The 20774-nt window shown below is 33.3% G+C and overlaps 2 protein-coding genes across 2 annotated transcripts; one reads left to right on the top strand and one right to left on the bottom strand.

The window, feature by feature from the left end:
* Positions 1–1847: 1847 nt before the first annotated feature.
* Positions 1848–10592, bottom strand: LOC112777810 (uncharacterized). Its single transcript, XM_072228219.1, has 14 exons — positions 9185–10592; positions 8818–8925; positions 8545–8684; positions 8241–8451; positions 7898–8135; positions 7671–7821; positions 7370–7578; positions 4340–5661; positions 3618–3722; positions 3347–3492; positions 3058–3268; positions 2698–2935; positions 2471–2621; positions 1848–2376 (listed from the first exon to the last, which is right to left on the bottom strand). The coding sequence occupies exons 1-14, from the start codon at positions 10470–10472 to the stop codon at positions 2071–2073; spliced, it is 4824 nt and encodes a 1607-aa protein (XP_072084320.1). The 5' UTR covers positions 10473–10592; the 3' UTR covers positions 1848–2070.
* Positions 10593–12868: 2276 nt separating this feature from the next.
* LOC112775980 (tryptophan--tRNA ligase, cytoplasmic) lies at positions 12869–20371 on the top strand. Its single transcript, XM_025819919.3, has 11 exons — positions 12869–13472; positions 13579–13698; positions 14123–14308; positions 14574–14691; positions 15599–15685; positions 16605–16697; positions 17781–17861; positions 18335–18406; positions 18606–18674; positions 18865–18975; positions 20053–20371. The coding sequence occupies exons 1-11, from the start codon at positions 13222–13224 to the stop codon at positions 20101–20103; spliced, it is 1239 nt and encodes a 412-aa protein (XP_025675704.1). The 5' UTR covers positions 12869–13221; the 3' UTR covers positions 20104–20371.
* The last annotated feature ends 403 nt before the right edge of the window (positions 20372–20774 follow it).

Raw genomic sequence — 20774 nt, 5'->3', positions numbered from 1 at the left:
TTTTTTCAAAATAAACTTAATTAAACTGTTTCTCTAAACTGAGCCTAACTCTCTTGTCCCAGATAATTCTTGTGAATATTCAAAGGGGTAGATTATTTTGACATTTATAGTTTAGGTAGAGACTTTAAGTGGCCACTGAGTAATAAATTTTTGTCATGTGTTCATAAAATATAAAAAAAGTAAATTAATAAAATAATATTTGTATATTAATTAATATTATTAATTAATTAAAAATTAAATTATGTATTATGGTTATTGTTATTATAAATTATTAAATTATGAAATTTATTTTTTGTATATTACTAACATTTAATTGTGATTTATTTTTTTAATTTGTATTGCCAATATGACTTTAATTCTTTTTGTCTAAACTAAATTTCAAATAACATATTATAAAAAAACTAAAAACTAAAGTAATTTATTTTTTAATTAATTAACAATAATGCTAGGAACCAAGATGGTTCCACTAAAAAATTAGCCAAATGTCTCTGGGTGAATTCAAAACCTCTACGTAGATGGTGCTTATGCTAGACATTAAGATGTTTTTTTTTTTTTTTGTAAATTAGATGGTTCTAAATCTGTTTTCTGATTTATCATGTTTTAGGCATTTGGAGAGAGAATGAGGGTGTGAAACATTTTAATAAGCAATATTTTAAATCATAAATAAATAAAACTAATTACTATATTTATAATTAATTAAGTTGTTTCAGCTGTTTTAGAGTTGGTTCCATATACTTTTTCATTAATTAAACAGAAAAGACTATAATATAGATCGAAGTTAGTCTTTTTTATTAGATTTTTTTTTGTATTTTCATTATTTTATGTATTCTTTACAAAAAAAATATATAAAGATACTAATAAAAAATATAATTTATTTATTTTTTAATACTTTTATTATTTTTTATAATTATATTTTTTAAATTTTTTATATAAAAAATAAAATAAATTACACTTTTAGAAATTGTTATTTTAAGTTGGCAGAGACTCGCCAAGAAGCAATAGCTCAAATGACATAGTCTCTCCATACTCAATTAAAAAGTTGCGAGTTCGAGTCTCCATATCTTCCATAAAAAAAGAAGAAGAAGAAGAAGAAGAAGTTGGCAGAGACTCACATTCATGCCAAGGTGACAAGGTCAACCACCATACCCACAACCCACACCTAAATTTTGGTTCTCACTTCTCAGCTGCCAATTGCATACAACAGGACAGGACAGCATCAATAAAAACGGTGGTGGCTTGGGTTTGGAATACTCGGTTATAAAACGTATTAAAAAAATAAATAAAAAATGACTTCCTCAATTAAACTATTTCATGAATCAGTATCCATGCGGCTCCACATTAAACTATTTCTATTTCGTTTAGATGCAACCTCATTTGTATTTGTAACCACTTGTGGCTCCAAAAATCCGCTGAGTAACTTTATATGAGATGGTATTATCAGTTCAAGCAGCTGCTAGTCTGCTACAGTCTCTTATTTATGATTTTCAGGCAAATCCGAAGCATTCCAAATTTTGTGGCGGTAAAATTAGATATCATCTTTTCCCCAAATTGACAAATTTCCTCTTAATTTTTGTTTTTTCGGGACTACATTTCATGTGTTAGTTATTTTTCTGTAGGTTGAATTTCTGTTATAAGAATCAGCAAAGATTCAGTTCTCAATGGAGGTAAGTTCTGTTTCTTGATGTCTTGATTAACGATTTGTTGTGTCGCATTGCTCCTGCGTTTTGTCTTAAAAAATGGAATTTTTATTTGTTTATTTATTTGGTTTAAACTGCATAAGATAGGATAAGAATCAATTAACCCCTGCTACATAAATTAAAAGAATTAACTTTTGAGATGGGATAAGATTTCATCAAACATACCTTAAAATGTACAGAACTTTTTGTTTATTCCACACAGGTGTTAGGATATGTTAAAATTTTGAACACAAAAGTAGAAATCCGGAGCAAATATATTGAATCTAGGACTATAAAAGCTCATTAACAATAGCCTATTCTGCACTGCATGCTAGAATAACCTGATTATTCCATATAATAAGATAAAATCATGTCACTCTCTTGCGTCCATATACTATCTTGCATTTAACAATGTCATGGAAATTTCGTTGGCTGAAAACGGTGTGCTGTTTCCCAACACAGTGTCTGCTTCAATTGTAACACCTCTTTCAATATAAAAACCAGGGACCTTTGGCTTGGGCAACAATTTCTCACCATTTAGCATTAGGACCACAGATAACATGTCTGGTCGGTCTTCTGGTCTTTGTTGCACGCATAATAGGCCCACTTGTATGCATCTTATGACTTCAGAATGGGTGCATCCCTTTAACAATTCATCCAATAGCTCCAATGGTCTGTCATCAGTCCATAATCTCCATGCCTAAAGTATTGGAAATTAGAATATTAAATTAGAAAAGAAGAAATCTGAATTAGATTATTTAGTTGGTATAGTTAAGTCAAGTCATTTTGCTTACATGTCCAAGAAGATTAAGGTAGTTTTCCGGGTCGGAGAATTCCCTGTTCTTCTTTCCACTTAACAACTCTAGTACTATCACACCATAGCTAAACACATCGGACTTCATTGAGAATTGCCCATGTACTGCATACTCAGGAGGCATATAACCACTGAAAGCACAATTTGAAACCAAAATTAATACAAATGCAATCATAAAGGACCAAGATTAGATTGAATCTTACTTACTATGTTCCAGCTATCCTGTTTGTGTTAGCCTCCACTTGATCGCCTAAGAATGTTCGTGCCAAGCCAAAGTCTGATATTTTAGGATTCAAATTTGCATCCAGCAAAATGTTGCTGGTTTTTAGATCTCTATGAATAATTCTTAATCTAGAATCTTGATGAAGATAAAGAAGTCCACGAGCAATGCCGCTAATAATGTTGAAACGTTTAGGCCAATCTAGCAACTTCCTTCTAATTTCATCTAAAAATCAAGTAGACATGCTTAGTTTACCACTTGTAGAATTCAAAACTACACAAACTATACATATGAAATATTAATATTGTCACAAATATTTTAGAATATACAGTAGAAAAGGGTCCTACCAGAAATGAAGTAGTCCAGGCTTTTGTTCGGCATGTATTCATAGACCAATATTTTTTCTACTCCTTGAATGCAAAAACCAAGAAGCTTCACAAGATTACGATGCTGAAGTTTGGCTATCAACGCCACTTCAGTTTTGAACTCTTCCAACCCTTGGCCAGACTTTTTTGAAAGTCTTTTTATGGCTAACTCTTGCCCATCAGTCAATGTACCCTGAAAAGTAATCATTAGCACCATTAGAGTTTCTTTAAAGGAAATAGAAACTGATGAATTCTTTTTTTACTATTTCACCTTGTATACTTCTCCAAAACCACCTTCTCCAAGTTTGTTACTGCTTGAAAATTTTTCGGTAGCTTTAGCTAAGACTGAGAAATTGAATGCTGGTAGATCAATATCTTCTTGCATCTGTTTTTCTCTGTAAATTATTTTTCTTGTCCCTAATTGATTGGAAGACAACAGTCAATAATAGCTGAGGGTCTATAACAAACAACTTCCATATTTTGTTTTCTCTATTTTTTCGGTATTTATGGCAGATGGCAAATTAACTCATAAGGATATCTACCTGGATGTATAATCATTATGCTGACACATGTGATTAATCCGAAAATAATCACACCAACTGCAATTCCTACCTTCTTTTGCTTGATGTTTCCATGGCCATTAGCAGCTGCAATATTGTCAGAAAAATGTTGAACTTCATTACTCCCCAACTTAGTACAAAAGATTCTACTTTGACATAGGTTGTTCCACTTTCTTCAAATTTTGAGTGACTAATAAAGATAGTGTATTTATTCTAAAAATAATTACTATTTAACAACTAATATGCATTCATTGCATTGCTAATATAATAACAATAAGTACTACTCCTATTCCAAAAATTTCTGTGACTTTGAAACTTCCGTATATTAATAATTCAACATATTTAGGTACAATTTATACCAAAGAGGCTAGAAAATTCTTGTTACTGGAAGATCTTGTTTCAAGTACAGTATCCTCTCTCTTCTTAAGCATGGCATTTCAAGCTACAATACAAAAATGCTTAGTTTAACTCACCTTTCCAGTTTTCAAACTTACAAAACTACCCAATTCTACTTATAGTGTTTGTACTTTTGTTTCCAAAACCAAAAGTATAGTATGCACAAAATCTATAGGAGAGAAAATATTATCCAAACCATAGGTGAGACATAGCAATGGAATCCAAAATACTATTAGTTACCTTAGAATAATTCCAAAATCCACAATAAATCAAAATAGAGAGAAACTAAAGGGAGAAAAGAAAGGTACCCAATTCTGAAGAAGGGACTTTTAGGTAAAGGTCTTGACCCCCTTGTGAGAATTGTATAATGTCAGTAAGATTATGAAACCAAATTAGACAACCACTTCCTCCATTACGAATATCCAAACTTGAATATGCTGAACAAGAACAGTTTTTCAGGCAAAACTTTTGACATTCCTGGAGGTTCATTGTCTCACTATACCATGAAGAAGATGTGTCTGGCAATTTTATGCCTGTGTACCTCAAGAAGCCATTGGTGTTATTGCAACCCAGTGCAACCTTTCTCTCACAACCATTGGACCAATATGACATATTTTGTGGTTTAGGAAACTTGGGATTGGGAATATACCCTTTCAGACACTTGCATATTGCAACATTACTATCCACAATGCATATAGCATTTGAACCACAATAGGCATACCTTTCACACCCACCTTGGTTCGCAACCTGGGTAACTTGTACCTTGTTTCTTGTTTGGCTTGTCCAAACCAGATATTGTCCATTACCAGAAGGGTATTCTTTAAGTACTGTGAAAATGGAAGTATCAAGCATTTCAAACTCATAATACACCTCTTTTCCATTCAATACAAAATTGGATCTAAATGTTTGTGTGTTCTGAGATGGAGATCCAGTAAAATAAAGGCCATTCCATGATCCACCTCTGAAAGATATAAGAGATCCTTTCATTACCATTATTTGTGGATATCCTCTAGGATCAATTTTTATAGTATACTCTCCCACAGCAGGATCTTCTTCACTTTTCCAGCTTGATACATATTTTTCCTGACCAGTAACAAAGTTCCATCCAATCTTCATTCCAGGCATCAATGTATCACAAGGGTAATCAAAACTCTGCCACAAAAAGCTGCTGTTATAAATATTTTTCCCATTTGTCACTACAAGATTTCCCGAATCCAAAATCTGTGCAATTGAGTTACTCCAGGATTTGCTGGATATGTTGGACGACCAAACAGTGTTGTTTGTCTCATCAAGAAGCTGAAGAATCCCCATTTTGTTGAATTGCAAAACTCCCGACTTGTTGTGAAGGGGTCTTTCTCTGTTAGCTACCCACACAACTGTTGGATTTCCTGATGTATCTCTGTACCACACACCCAAATATCGACTTGTCGAAGTTCCGGGGCTGAAGAAACCAAGTTCAGAGCTTCCACCAGCTGAGACTAAAGATTCACCGTCTCGGATATATTGTGCCATTCCTAGGCTGTCTGATGAAGTGGTGGTTCTCATGCAGGACATGAGAAAGAACCAAATAACTAATGTTCTTAAATTATCCAGACCCATCATTGGTGATTTTCCTATTAGGAAGTAGGAGGATGAGTTTTAATGGTAGGATTTGCATTGTATTATTAGGAGGAGGATAGAATAATTTTATCATTGGGGGATCAAATATTAAAGTCTTTCCCTGTTAAAAAATAAGCATGTTCATGTGAGGAATCTTTCATTGTCCTCATCAAAGTCAAGTCAACTCTCAAATTACGTATTTGAAATGAAAATAGTATGGTTAGTATCAATCACACAAGTTTGAAATGAAATAAATAAGTTTATGTATAGTATATAGCCTTCCCAGGAAGGATTGGACTTTCAAGTGATGTGTTTCTTCTTATTATTTATTTCATAAGTTACTTGTGTATTTCTTAGCTAACCTTCAATGTATATTATTTTTACCCAGTCATATAAAATTTAAGAAATTCTAGGATTCTCGACCACCAATTCATAGTTGCTTCATTACTTATATAGTTTTGGTGAGCTATTTATTTATTGACAGTTGCTTTGGTACTCAATTTTTCCCCCAATTTTATAGGATTTTCAATGCTTTTAAAATATAATTTATAGTATTGTGAGTATAATAGAAATTCACCATCCAATATTTATTGTTATATTAGCAGAAGAGGTTAACTTAAATACACTATCCCAAAAGTGGTACAAACACAAACATCTTATTAAGTGAAAAAAATGTAAAATTATTTTCAAGGGTAACTGAATAGAAATGATGTGAAATAGCAAAGTTAATTTTGATGATGAAAATTGAAAAATCACTCTAGAATATCAACATGTAATTGGAACAAGGAAGCATGTTAATAGCAATAGTGAAGCTTGGTTATTTCTAGACTCAGAAGACCAATATTTTTCAATTTGTCAAAGTGATAAAACTGACATGTTGTAACCGTATGAAGATAAGCAAGCTGCAAAGGTTGACTTGGACAAAGATGTTTATCAACAATGTTACTTACTAGAACATGTTGGAATCATGGATGATTGAGGAGACGATGTGAACTTGGAAGCAATTGTAGTAAAACTCTTCAAAGACTACTTGTCAAACATAAGAGAAAGATCTAGCAACCATATTAGACTAAAAGTATGACTTTTATCATAACACCAAGGAAACAGTGTAAGATGATAAAAGCATGTTATTAGCTTTCACCGCCATTTATCTATTATAATAAATAGGTGGTACATAATAGGTGGTACATTATTTGCCCTTATATGTTAATTTTGCCATGAAAAACCTTGTGTTAGAATAAAAAACAATGTGATACCAAGAATGAATGTTGTAGGTGAGTGTCATAGAGAGAAAAATATTAGGTCCTTTCTATGAGTATCTTAGTGAGTTGGTAATCTCATTGTATAAGAGATAGTGTATGGTTTTTTCTTTCCTGTTTGAGAGTATTTTCTTATATAATTGTTATCTCAACATATAAAAGTGGAAATAATGTTGTCTCCTTATTTTTTGAGTGAATTGTAATTCTTTCACTTAGTCAATGTATCTTCCATATTTGCCAAATTATTTGTGCCAGTTACATGTATATCATTTCCAAATATTAGTTGTGTTACTCTGTTCTGTAACTTTGGTTACCTAACAAATTAGATTTTTTTCCGTCTTTTGAGACATTGTCCAAGTCATCATTTTAATTGTTGAATCATATAATACTGTAAAAATCATGTCTGCCATTGTGTTGGAAATTTGATTACAGTTTGCAATTTTCTAACAAAGAACCTTAATTGCTACACTCTTTCAATACAAAAATGCAGGAACTTTCGGCATGGGCAATGGTTTCTCACCATTTAACATTAGAATCACTGATGACATGTCTGGTCTATTTTCTGGTCTTTGTTGCACGCATAACAGACCCACTTGTATGCACCGTATGACTTCGGTAGGGATGCATCCTTCCTTTAACTCTTCATCCAATAGTTCTAGTGGCCTCTCATCTGTCCATAGTTGCCATGCCTGGAAAATCTTATAAATCAAATTAGTGAATTCAAAGAAATTTCAATTTTGCTATTTAATTTGGAGCTAGCTAGTTCTTTCATCTTGCTTACATGTCCAAGAAGATTAAGATTGTTTTCTGGGTCTGAAAATTCCCTGTTTTTTAGCCCACTTACCAACTCTAGTACTATTACACCGTAGCTAAAGACATCAGATTTTAATGAGAATTGTCCGTGCACTGCATACTCAGGAGACATATAACCACTGAAAGAACAAGTTGAAACAAAAATAAATATAAATGCAATTTAAAAAGACCATAATTAGGCTGAAAGTTGCTTACTATGTTCCAGCCACCCTATCAGTGTTAGCCTCGACTTGATCACATGAGAATGTTCGAGCCAACCCAAAGTCTGATATTTTTGGATTCAAATCAACATCTAGTAGGATATTGCTAGTTTTTAAATCTCTATGAATAACCCTTAGTCTAGAATCTCGATGAAGATAAAGAAGTCCTCGAGCAATACCACTAATAATGTTGAAACGTTTAGGCCAATCTAGCAACTTTCTTCTGACTTCACCTATCAAATTTGGTAGACATGCTTAGTAATAGTATATTACTTGTAGTAAGAATTATTGAAACTGCCACAAAGTTGCTTAGAATATATAGTAAAAGGAATTCTAACCAAAAACAAAGTAGTCCAAGCTTTTGTTAGGCATATACTCATAGATTAATATTTTTTCTTCCCCTTGAATGCAGTAGCCAAGAAGCTTCACGAGATTACGATGCTGAAGTTTAGCTATCAACATCACTTCATTCTTGAACTCTTCCGACCCTTGTCCAGATTTTTTAGAAAGTCTTTTCACAGCTATCTCTTGGCCATCTATCATCTTACCCTGAAAATTATAATAATAATACCAGTATTTAATTTCTTTAGTTTATTTTTCTTTTAAAGAAAATAGAAGTCCTTGACTAGTTTTTCATTCTACCTTGTATACCGGTCCAAAACCACCTTCTCCAAGTTTATTATTGCTTGAGAAGTTTTCAGTAGCTTTGGCTAAGAGTGAGAAATCAAATTTTGGTAGGTTGATATCTTCTTGTCTTTGCTTATGTCTGTTAAGTATTCTTGCTGGTTGGAGGACAACAATGAAAAAGAACTACCAGTCAAAGCCATTCAAAACTTGCACCTTTGTTTTCTTGTTTTTTTTTACTATTGGTTTTCACTTTTGTGGGTGCATGTGACATATTATGATAGTGTTTACCTGGATTTCTAATTATTGTTGTTATGGCGATGGATGTTGCTAATCCAAAAATGCTCACACCAACTGCAATTCCTATCTTCTTTTTATTCGTATTTCCATGGCTATTACCTGCAATATGATCAGAAAGAATGATAGAACATAAATGAGTTATTGAAAATGGCAAAAGTTGCATAGTTTGTTTAATTTCTTCAATTTGGCTAAAGTGATAAAAGGTGTGTGTAATCATTAGCTAACATAAATTATTGGAAAATCTGTTAATTTTGACATATTTTACAACCCTACTCTATTCAACTTATTTACCCTACAATAATCCAGTAGTCCAAAATAAATCAAACTGGAAAAGGAAAATGAACACAAGGAAAAGTACCTAATTCTGAAGCAGGGACTTTGATGTAAAGGTCTTGACCCCCTTTTGAGAATTGCATCATGTCAGTAAGATTACCAAACCAAAGTAAGCAACCACTTCCTCCATTGCGGATATCCAAATTTGCATATGCTGTACAAGAACAATTTTTGAGACATAACTTCTGACATTCTTCAAGGTTCATTGTCTCACTATACCATGAGGAAGATGTGTCTGGCAATTTCATGTCACTGTACTTCAAGAACCCTACTACATCATCACAATCCAATGCATCTTTTCTAGAACACCCACTAGACCAATCTGAGATGTACCATTTTTCAGGAAACTTTGGAGTGTATCCTTTTACGCAATCGCATGTTGCAACATCAGCAGCCATGCTACATACGGAATTTGAACCACACAAGGCATAACTTCCACAGGCATACTGCCCGCCGGTTAGGGAAACTTCAACCCGGCTCGTTGTTTGACTTGTCCAAGTCATAACTTGTGCATCTCCAGAAGGGTTTGTTTTGAGTATGGAGAAGATGGACCTATCAAGTATTTCAAACTCAAAATACACTTCTTTCGAATTCAACACGAAATTACGCTTAAGTATGCTCATGCCTTCAACTGGAGTTCCAGTAAAATAAATGCCATTCCATGATCCTATTCTACTAATTATAACAGAACCCTTCATTTGCATTACCTGTGGATATCCCCTAGGATCAACTCTTAGAGAATATTCTCCTACAGCAGGATCCTCTGTACTTTTCCAGCACGAAAGCGATCTGTCTAGGCCGGTAGCTAAGTCCTGGCCGAATTTCATCCCTGGAATATATGTATCGCATGGATAATCAAAACTCTGCCACAAAAAGCTTCCCTCCTTAGTATCTGGTACATTTTTCACCACAAGATTCCCTGAATCCAAGAGCTGTGCAACCGAGTTACTCAAGGCTTTGCTTGAGATGTTGGATGACCAAATGGTGTTGTTTGTGTCACTAAGAAGTTGAAGATCCCCTGTTTCTTTGAATATCAAAACACCTGACTTATTGTGAAGGGGTCTTTCTCTATTGGCCACCCACAAAATTGTGTTGTTTCTTGATGCATCTCTATACCACAAGCCCAAGTACCGGCGAGTCGAAGCTCCGGGGCTGAAGAAACCCACTTCAAAGCTTCCACCTGCCGAGACTAAAGTCTCGCCATCTCGAATATACTCACTCATTCTTAAGCTATCTTTTGAAGTGGTGGTTTTAAAGCAAGATATGAGAGAAAACCAAATGAGTAGCAACATTCTTGAGTAGTTGTTCATCATTTGTGTAGTTTTGAGTAGTGGATTCTTGTGAAGCTTACAAATAAATGCTCCAACATGAACGTTGTATTAATAATAAAAGAGAGGAAGAGAAAAATGACCGTGTCATGGGGGCAAAAACTGTTAAGGTCGTTCATTTTGTTTTTTCTTGGTACCAACGTGTTTCCTTTCCGAGTTAAAAGGAACTGTCCCCTGTCAAAAAGAACACAAAAAAGTGTTCTCTTTTCGGAAATACAAGTCTACGTAGAGCTTCTGCTTTCTTGCACATTGTAATTGGCAGAGTCTTTTTTGTTTAATGGATTTTATTTTGGAGTAATGTTATGGGTTCCGTAAAAGAAAAATGCTATGGCGAAAAGTGTTTCTCAATAAAGAGTGAAAATTATTTTTTAATAAAAAAAATAAATTCCCTTTATTTTGACCTCCCTAATGCACGATATAACTTTAGGAGTTATACATAGTTGCTTTGATCAATTCTTTCAATATTTTTGTTTATTCACACGGTGGTCGGTGTATATCTACTATTTAAGTTTGGAAAAATATATGAAATCAAGAGGTGATCAATCAAAAAATAAATAATTTAATTAATTTATAATTATATTTAATTAATTTTATTTATTTTTAATTTATAATATTTGATATTAATTACTTCTCACCCCAAATTAAAATTCTGAATAATATGTTAGAGAAATAGGGACGGAAATCACAGAACTTCCAACAATTTCGATTCTTAATATATAAAAAAATTTATAAAATATATAAAAGAATATCTATTTAGTATGAAAAAGAAACATTCTGATATTTAGTAGAAAAAACATGCTAATGCCTAAATCATTCAAATAGAGATTTTGGATTTACCAAAAAATATTTGGCTGATTTTTGGTTGATACCTCTTAATTCCCTAGCGCATTGTTGAGTTTAAGTTTTCATTACCCCACCTTGACCAAGTGATTACAACAACGGCTAATATGATAATTTACTCGTAAAATAATGATAAAATTATTCAAAATGCTAGATGTCCAAAATTTTTTCACAATCAAGTTTAATTAAAGTTTTTAAAAATAAAAATTTGTGCTACTTTCTCTTTCGATTAATAATCTTGCTGCTTTTTTTTTTTACGTTCCTTCTTCCTTTTTTTAATATTGTTGTCGTCGCTGTCATCATTTGATACACAAAACATAAAGTTTGGTATATAATACACAAATTTTAGTATATAGAACAAATTTTTTAAAGACCATATGCTTAAAACATTAACAACCAACCAATAAAATACGCATAACACAAATTTGTGCAAACAATACAAAAATTTTATTGCATAGTATAAAATTTTTTATGTGTAGGATAGAAATTATTGGAGAATTACATTCCTAAAATATTAACTCACCAAATTAACAAAATACGTTCGCAGCAAAAGTTTGTGTGTTATGTGTAAAAATTTTTGTACTATAATAAAAATATTTATACTACATCGATAGGTTTGTTATGTGTAAAATTTTGTGTGTTATGCTTTAAAAATTTATGTACTATATCAATAAATTTTTGCGTTCTCTAACAAAAATTTGTGTGATGCAAAAAACATGAAGAGAAAGAATAATATTGTATGCACAATTTTTTTTAGCTAATCTCTCCACCAATATGGTTAGATTTAATTACAAAAAATTTGTATACTTAATATTACTCTAAAATTATAATTTTACCAACTTAAGAATTGCTATTAGCTAAAGACCTTCAAAATCCAAATTTTTCGTGGAGTTCATTCAAGATAAAACCAAGAAAAATAGTTTGTTTGGGTGAACTTATAATTTTTTTTATTTTTTTAAAAAAATAAAAATAATTTTATATTTAAATATTTTATATAAAAAAACTTATTTATTTATTAATTATATTTAAATATAATAAAATAAAAGTATTTATTTATTTATTATGTAAAAAATATTTTTAAATTAATTTTTTAAAAAATATAAATTATAATTTTTAAAAAAATAATTTTTTAGTTTTTAGTATTTTTTTATTACTAAAATTTATCAAATACACTAAAAAAATTTTAAAAAAGATTTTTTCTATCCAACTTTTTTCTATCGATAGAAAAAAAGCTTTTTTCAATTTGAATTGACTTTTAAAAAATATTTATTTGTTTAAAAATATTTTTTTAACAAATAAAAATTATTTTATATTTAAATATTTTTTTAAATTTCAAGTATTAAAAATATTTTTTATTTTTATTTTTTAAAAAATAAGGTATCATTAATTAAAAAATAATAATTTATTTTTTAATAAAAATATTTTTTTTAAAGAATATAATCAAATAAATTTTAAATTGAATAAAAATATTTTATTAAAAAAATACTTTTTCCAATCCAAATCAACCTTTAATTGCCTTCAAACAAGCACAAATAACAAGAAGAAACAGTAACTTTGGATCACTTCATATTCGAATTTACTTAAAAAATTATTTGTACTTCTGCAACAAATTAAAGATGGAATAATTACATAAGAAAATAATAATTTCGGCATTGAACTACAAAACGGCATTTCCCAAATCCCCTCACCCTAAAATCCATCTCCTCCTTCTCCTCAGTCCTTTACCACTCCCAGTTGCAGCACCTCCTGCCTCCGACAAGCCACGCCCATCCTTATTGCCGGTGGCAGCTACATTTCTCCACCAGATAAGCGGAGCACTTACTAGCTCTCTCTTGCCGGCACCGATCAATCACTGCCGCCGGCAACTTCTCCCGACCCAAGGAACAACCGAGAAATGGCACCACCACCGGCAGCGGCAGAACAAATAGAGACCACGACGACGACTGCCATACATGAGGAAGATGATGGTCAAGTGGTGAATCCATGGGAGGTTTCAGCCAAAGACGGCGGCAAGATTGACTACGATAAGCTCATTGACCGCTTCGGTTGCCAGAGGCTCGACCACGCGCTCATCCAGCGCGTTGAGCACCTCACTTCTTGTCCCGCTCACGTCTTCCTCCGCCGCGGCGTCTTCTTTGCTCACCGGTACTTGTTCTGTCATTTTGTCTCGGTGATGAGATGAGCAATTGAATACGATGTCGTGATTTGTGTTTTCATCGTGTTTGTTTCAAACTTCTCTAATTTTTGGCAGTGATTTTGCTGAGATTTTGGATGCGTATGAAAGAGGCGATAACTTTTACTTGTATACTGGGAGAGGACCGTCCTCCGAAGCTTTGCATTTGGGGCATTTGATTCCCTTCATGTTCACCAAGTAAGGTGCATTTGAAATCATTGTTATTTGAAAAGATTCTGTTAGTTTGACTTGGATATTTTTTGTGGAATGGAACTAATCTTTAATGGGCATCAAAGTAGTTTATTTTTATGTTAGAATTGTGTCTTTCATGGGAATGGAAGTTTTGCAATATGTTTTTTTATAGCTTATGTGGTTCAATGCACATTGAATGATACATAACTAAGGGCCCTCCTTTGGTTTGGGATCACATACTAAGAATTAATTTGTCATCATAGAGTCATCTTATTTTATTACTTGAAGATCCATAAATTATATGATAGAAGTGTTTTATAGTGAAAGGGAATAAAATTTGTGTACTTGGAATTATATGCAATGTGAGTGAAGATGAGTCAATTATTTTAGTTGGTGATGGGTGGTTGTTGACTTAGTGGAAAACATGTAGGTATTTGCAAGATGTTTTCAAGGTTCCTCTGGTTATACAACTTACTGATGATGAGAAGTTCTTGTGGAAAAATCTTACTGTTGAGGAGTGCCAGAGACTTGCAAGGGAGAACGCAAAGGACATAATTGCTTGTGGTTTTGACATTTCAAAGACATTCATCTTCGCTGATTTCAATTATGTTGGTGGGTGAGTGAGTTTTATAAATGCAAGATTTTCTTGTAAACAGAATTTTCAAGTGTGCTTTCTTATACTTCAGGAACTTCCTGTCTGATTAATGTTTATGCCATTACAAATTTGATGTAAATGAGGAGCTGAATTTGACCTGGAGACTGAATGCTACCTTCTAAGAGCAAATTTGATGTTGGAACTAAAAAATAAGAATTTCATGTTTTCTACTTCAACAATACCAGTTAGTATGTGTAACTGTATATACTATAATTTCCCTTTCCAGTGCCTTCTACAAGAACATGGTAGAGGTTGCAAAGCGTGTGACGTATAACCAGGCTGTTGGCATTTTTGGTTTCACTGGGGAAGATCATATTGGAAAAGTTAGCTTTCCACCTGTGCAGGTATAGTCTAGTTATTCGTTCTGTTGTATGTGGCCCGTTTTATATCTCGCATTTATTAATTATGGTTTTTCTGTTGCTGTAGCTTTAGCTATTAGAGTTGGTTTCCTAATATTTAACTTTAATTTTTAACTTATACATAATAATAATAATGATATGTCTGATCCCTAAACTGATTTAGCTGAATGAATTCATTTACCACTAAATAATTTGCTTACCATGAAAGGTTCTCATTATTTAGAGTTTGTGCATTCTTAGCATTTCGCCTCCAGTATCGGGGTTTTGAATGTCCTATTTGACAACTAAATTATATGTAAATGTCCTATTTGAAGGCCTAACACAACCTTCCTTTTTTATTTGTGCTTGGGACAAACTATGAAACATAAGCAGAGTTATTAAACTATATGTAAATAAGAAATTAAAATTGTTCACAAGCATTGAGTGTATGTTTATAATATTATAGGGGTTAGGGTTTCATTTCAGTAATACGTGGTTCACAGTTCACACCATCATATAAATTTGTACAAAATGCTTGAACAATTCAGCTATTGCTAAATCATTCCGAGTATTTTGAGTTTCTTATTGACAACTCACATGGAAAGGTGAATAATTAGTTAATTACTATTTTTAGACATTATATTTCATGTCATTGAATGAACAATAGAAGAGCATAAACCAAATGTTGAGTAACATAAATTTATGGACATGAAATAGATCTATATCTAGAACGGACAAAATATGAATTTATACACAGTTGTTGTGAAATTTTTTGTACTTTTACAAGTTATATTCTAGTGTAACTTCATTGTAATTTATGGTCAGTTGCTTTTTCTGTTCTTTTTCATTCAATTATCATGCAAACATAAAGTTTTTACTTTAAAATGATTGAATTGCTTCATCTGTTTTTCAGGCAGTTCCATCATTCCCCAGTTCCTTTCCTCACCTATTTTCTGGCAAGGAGAATCTCCGTTGTTTAATTCCATGCGCAATTGATCAGGTTCACTATTCTTGATGCCCTTTGTATGCAAATTCTCATGTTTATATATATATATAAACTCTTTTGTTTAATTTGTGTGGATAGATGAATTCACATGTTGATTTAATTTGAAATTAACTAGTATGGAGATTGGGGGAAAAAAAAAAAGAGGGCTTCATTTGGCTTCCGGCAGTTACTTTTTTTATTTTTGTGGTTTAAGAGAAAAGAATATATTTGATTGAACGAAAAGTAGTATTAAACAAGGGTACAACTCGAGGGAATTCACATAACACTGATATCTGGAGAATCAGGGATTTTTAGACCTAAAATCTGCAACATATGGTTTGTATTTATGCTATCTGGACAATGGACATGACCTTAGAGAGCTTTAGATTACCAGTGAGGAAAGCCAGAAGACTCAACCATCAAAACTTCCTACCGTAAGATGAGTGGAATTCCAGGAAAAAATGGAATTTTGAGCAGATTAAGAACCCTAAGATGGATGAATTAGGTAAAGAAGATAAATTATACCGGTCAATAAAGCCTGCTGACAATCACAGTCCTTATTTAAATTCAGTTAGCTTCATTTGCTTTTCTTATTATTTTATCTCGGACAAGTGAATACTTTAGGAGATATGATTACTCATCCTGCAAAAACATTTTGCAAAGGAGAGAAGGGATAAATTATATTAGCTCGTAGAGTTTTGTTATGCCCTTTGCATTTTTAATGCTACTACTTAAATAAGTAGCTAATATTATGAATCTATCTTGAATAATTATTTTCTTAGAATGACCTAATAATTTTGCCATCATGTCATAAAACTTTCTCGGTGAACATCAGGTTCTTGTTCCTGGTATCATGGGGTCTCACTCACTAGTTTGCATGTGCATTTTAATGTTACCCATCTTTTGTAATGGCTATTCTTTATGAAACATTCAGGATCCTTATTTTAGAATGACGAGAGATGTTGCTCCTAAATTAGGATATCACAAGCCAGCCTTGATTGAATCATTATTCTTCCCTGCGCTACAGGTATTGTTATGCTGCAAAATAATGCTACTTTATTGAATTGATCAAGCACAACTAAAGTTTTGCATTTTTGTGTATATGTGCAATTTTCTTTTAAATGTGATTTTGCGTTATTTTTCCATGAGCGTGAGTCATGTCTGCTAATGACGTGGAGTTGCTGCTAATCTACATTTGTCCCTGTATTCAACTTTCCCATTTCCTAAGAATCAAGAAGCACGAAAGAGGGAGTCGTGACTTCCTTGTGCTATGATGATCAGACTTTGCCAGGAAACAACAGTGATACTGAACTTAATTAGTTCTGACATCAGTGAATCTGAATTATGGATGAGAATGGATAATGAAGTGAAGAGGAGGAGTTGACTGAGATAAGCTCAGCAAGTTGAGTGATTGTACTGTGAGGGCAGCGTATGTAAAATAGCAAGGAATTTTAAAGGGGAGGGACGAGAGATCTATACCAAGATATGGGAAGGTTCTCTAATGAGAGTATTATTACTAAAGCATTAGGGAAGAGGTAGGAAAATACTGGGAAAGACTTGGCTGGTGCTGAGCTCCTCTAACTGCCCTGAGACTGCTTTCTTTTCTTGTTTTCTTGTATCTCAGGCTAATCCATACTGTTATGGTCTGTTTTCATCAATTTACAGCATTTTCTTCATTTCACGGTTTTATTTACCAACCACTCATCAACATCATTTTCGGTTATCCTGAATATGGAAGGCACGGTGGGATTCCAAATTCTGGTCCTTAATCCTGAAATTGCTTTTCATTGTATTTGTGGGAATGACTGCATTCCAGAAAGGCCAGAATGCCTGAGTATGTTTATTTGAAACTTTTTTATGAAAAATATCAAAGCAATAGGAAAAGTGAATGCAACTACACTTGAATGTAAGATTGCTATACCATCCAGCATAAGCAAAACAAAGTCCTCTTATTGATCTATGTTTTCTATTGGTGAGAATTTCATGAACTCTTATTGGAACATATCATCATCTTTTGTAGGCCTTGAAATTTTTACTCTGAGAAAACTCTTCTATGCGATTGCTTTTTTGCGTGGTTGTCCTTAGCTTTATTAGAGTTGAATGCTTGCAGGGGGAAACAGGAAAAATGTCTGCCAGTGACCCCAATTCCGCAATATATGTGACTGATTCAGCAAAAGACATAAAGAACAAGGTTTGGTCCTAAGATACTCTCTTTATGTTTTCTGCACTGCTCTACTGTTTACATTTAACTGTTGTAGTGTTTATTCTTTGAATTGCTTTTTTGATGAAGAATCTCGAGTTTGTATCCTATGTTGTGTATATGCAAGATATTAAGAGGTTCTGCATTCATTTCCTTTGATTGTATTCATTTTGACTCATTACCAGTCGCCATATCAATCACTAATTCCCCTTCCGGCGAATCTTGCTGCGGCTCACTTGATGATTAGAAAGTTTAACAGTCACCATATCAATCACTAAATTCCCTTCCAGTAAATCTTGCTGCAGGTCACTAGATGATTAGAAAGTTTAATATTAGTCCCTTCGTCCTACAGTACTTTTGTTTTTGTCTATCTTGACAAGCATCAAATTTCCCTCCCCCTGACCCTGTTTTGTTTTCTGGTTGCTTACCTTCACTACAAACTGTGTATTTGTGGCTCTTTGCAGGTAAACAAGCATGCATTCTCTGGTGGTCAAGATTCTATAGAGAAACATAGGCAGTTAGGGGCAAATCTTGAGGTAATGAAGTTCTGATTGCTTTCTTCTGATGATTAATATGCTGGTTTACGTGTCAATTTGTGGACATAACATTGTTCAGAAAAGGGCTTAAAGACCCCTTCCAATTCTCTCTTTTCCGTACAATGAATTCCTTCTCCTATCTCTGTTGCTCTTTTCTTCTAATTGTAGATCAATAATCTTGACATGTTAAATTATTCAGGTAGATATACCAGTCAAATACCTTTCATTTTTCCTAGAAGATGATGCAGAACTTGAACACATAAAGAAGGTCAGATTTCTATTCCTTGTCCTAAGGGATTGTTTTGGGTTTTGGAGGGGAGGAGAGTAAGGGAAGGTTTGTAATGTAAATTTTATGCTACAAGCCCTCCACTTCCAAACTCACAAGTAACAAACAACTCCTAAATTGTATTTTATGAGCAGCAAAATGAGTTCTACTCTGACAAGTTTTCCTCTCATAGGAGTATGGGGCTGGACGCATGCTTACTGGTGAGGTGAAGCAGCGCCTAATTCAAGTTTTGACTGAACTCGTAGAGAGACATCGTAGGGCTCGTGCTGCCGTGACGGATGAGGTTTGCATTCTTCACTATTAAATGTTCGCAAAGATGTGCTCATGCTGAAAAATAGGACAAAAGAATACATGGGGCAACTAAGTTGAAGTCTCAGTGGTTGATTACAATGTTGAAACACTGCATGTGCATAGATTATTCAAGTAATTGAGTTATGAGATGAATGTCATCTTCGTAAGGAGAAGTGAACAAATGAACCAAATTTCACTTTTCAAACACAGATCAAGATAGGAATGGTATCCAAAGAATCTCCTATGGAGGGTTTAACCCGGTAAATTAAAAAGCAAAGTTTAGTCAAGTAAACATCGTAATCCAAAAGGAAAAAAAGAATGAGTTTAAATTAACTAGTCAAAGGATCTTGAAGCCTGCCATTTATAGTCAAGTTTGTCTAGAGTTCTTGAATGCCTTTAAACGAACTAGTGAAAGGATCTTCAAGCCCTGCTCTTTATGAACATCAATTTTGTCTAAGTTCTTGAATGGGTTTAAACAAACTAGTCAAAGGATCTTCAAGCCTGTTCTTTATGAACATCAAGTTTGTCTAGAGTTCTTATATTGGTTTAGGTATTGGGTCCTACTGCATTATTGTGGGCTGTAGGGCACTTCACACGCTGCAGTCCAAGTGGAGCTGTGCTCCATGCTTCAACTCTTCCACGAGTCTTACTCGTTGAGTAAGCTTCACCCATGCTAGTTTGATATCCAAATCGATCAATTTCAAAAAAAGCAAAAGGTATTTCAGAAGTTGATAGAACACTTCTACAAGTTTACAGCTAGTCAGCTAGTATGAGGTTATGGATCCAATGCCTAACCAAATGAAAACTACGACAAAACAGGATGTCAATGCATCAAACAAAGCATAAATAACTTGAATTTCTTTGTTATCAGATTTCACGTTCTTTAAAGTCTGCCAGATTATGTTTTTCGGTTGGTAATTTCTTTATTGATGTGTTCTCTAGTCTGATGAAACTGTTGAAGATTTTAAGGACGAAGTGTCCTTGCTCTATAAACATTTGTTTGTTTGTTATTATTCATACAGTGCAAAAATAAATTGTCATGTATTTTGGGTTCTGTAATTTCTTTCAGATGGTGGATGCATTTATGGCTGTGAGACCACTTCCCCACATGTTTGGCTGACGTTCCCTTATGTTATCTGCCCAAATATGAGATCAGTCGCTGAATTGCTATTCAAAAGTTGATCGTTTTTGTAGAACTTTTGTATTTCGTTTTTGTTATATATAGACATTCTACTTTCAAATGTTATTCTTATAATCTTATCTATTACTGTTCGATTAACCCGGAGTTTAGCGACCTTGAGTTAACCAACTCGAGAATCTAGATTACTTTTTAAAGTTTTTGTTAAACTTGAACAGCTATTAATGTTGACTGTCATAATTTTGGACAATTTTCTCCAATTGTCATGATGCTTGTTAATAGTAACACAGAAGAAAAAGGAAATATTAGGCATTAAAGGTGAATTTTAGTTACATACTTCGCCCAACTGCATAATGTGATGAAGCAGATATCCATGTGCAACCTTATATAACTACGGATTTATACTGATTGGGCTAAACCTCTGCAGCGCCTTGCAATATCATGCAAAGTTTTGCAATCCAATTTGCAATCAACTGTTGTCACATTATCTTCGTATATGAACTTCTAACTGATGTGCTACAACGGGAACCAAGGATTATCAAAAAATCTTTACGGCCTTTGAGGCTAGGATGAACCTTCAGAGCGTTGTAGATGTCTGTCCGTTGGTGTGCCTTCCAAATTACTTTGGCGGACCATCCAACTGCTTCTCTAGC

The sequence above is a fragment of the Arachis hypogaea genome, chromosome 19, assembly GCF_003086295.3.
Source record: "Arachis hypogaea cultivar Tifrunner chromosome 19, arahy.Tifrunner.gnm2.J5K5, whole genome shotgun sequence".
NCBI lineage: Eukaryota > Viridiplantae > Streptophyta > Magnoliopsida > Fabales > Fabaceae > Arachis > Arachis hypogaea.
The sequence above is the reverse complement of the archived record's forward strand: the minus strand, read 5'-3'. Positions and strand labels throughout refer to the sequence as shown.

Excerpts from the sequence above, each read along its gene's own strand:
- LOC112777810 (XM_072228219.1), bottom strand. The coding sequence starts at position 10,472 with ATGATGAACAACTACTCAAGAATGTTGCTACTCATTTGGTTTTCTCTC. Across the intron at positions 5,662-7,369 it reads CCGAAAGTTCCTGCATTTTT|CTCCTACTTCCTAATAGGAA; the intron begins GTATTGAAAGAG and ends TTAAAACTCATC. Across the intron at positions 2,936-3,057 it reads CCTGGACTACTTCATTTCTG|ATGAAATTAGAAGGAAGTTG; the intron begins GTAGGACCCTTT and ends CTTGATTTTTAG.
- LOC112775980 (XM_025819919.3), top strand. The coding sequence starts at position 13,222 with ATGGCACCACCACCGGCAGCGGCAGAACAAATAGAGACCACGACGACG. Across the intron at positions 13,473-13,578 it reads GGCGTCTTCTTTGCTCACCG|TGATTTTGCTGAGATTTTGG; the intron begins GTACTTGTTCTG and ends AATTTTTGGCAG. Across the intron at positions 18,407-18,605 it reads AGTTAGGGGCAAATCTTGAG|GTAGATATACCAGTCAAATA; the intron begins GTAATGAAGTTC and ends TAAATTATTCAG.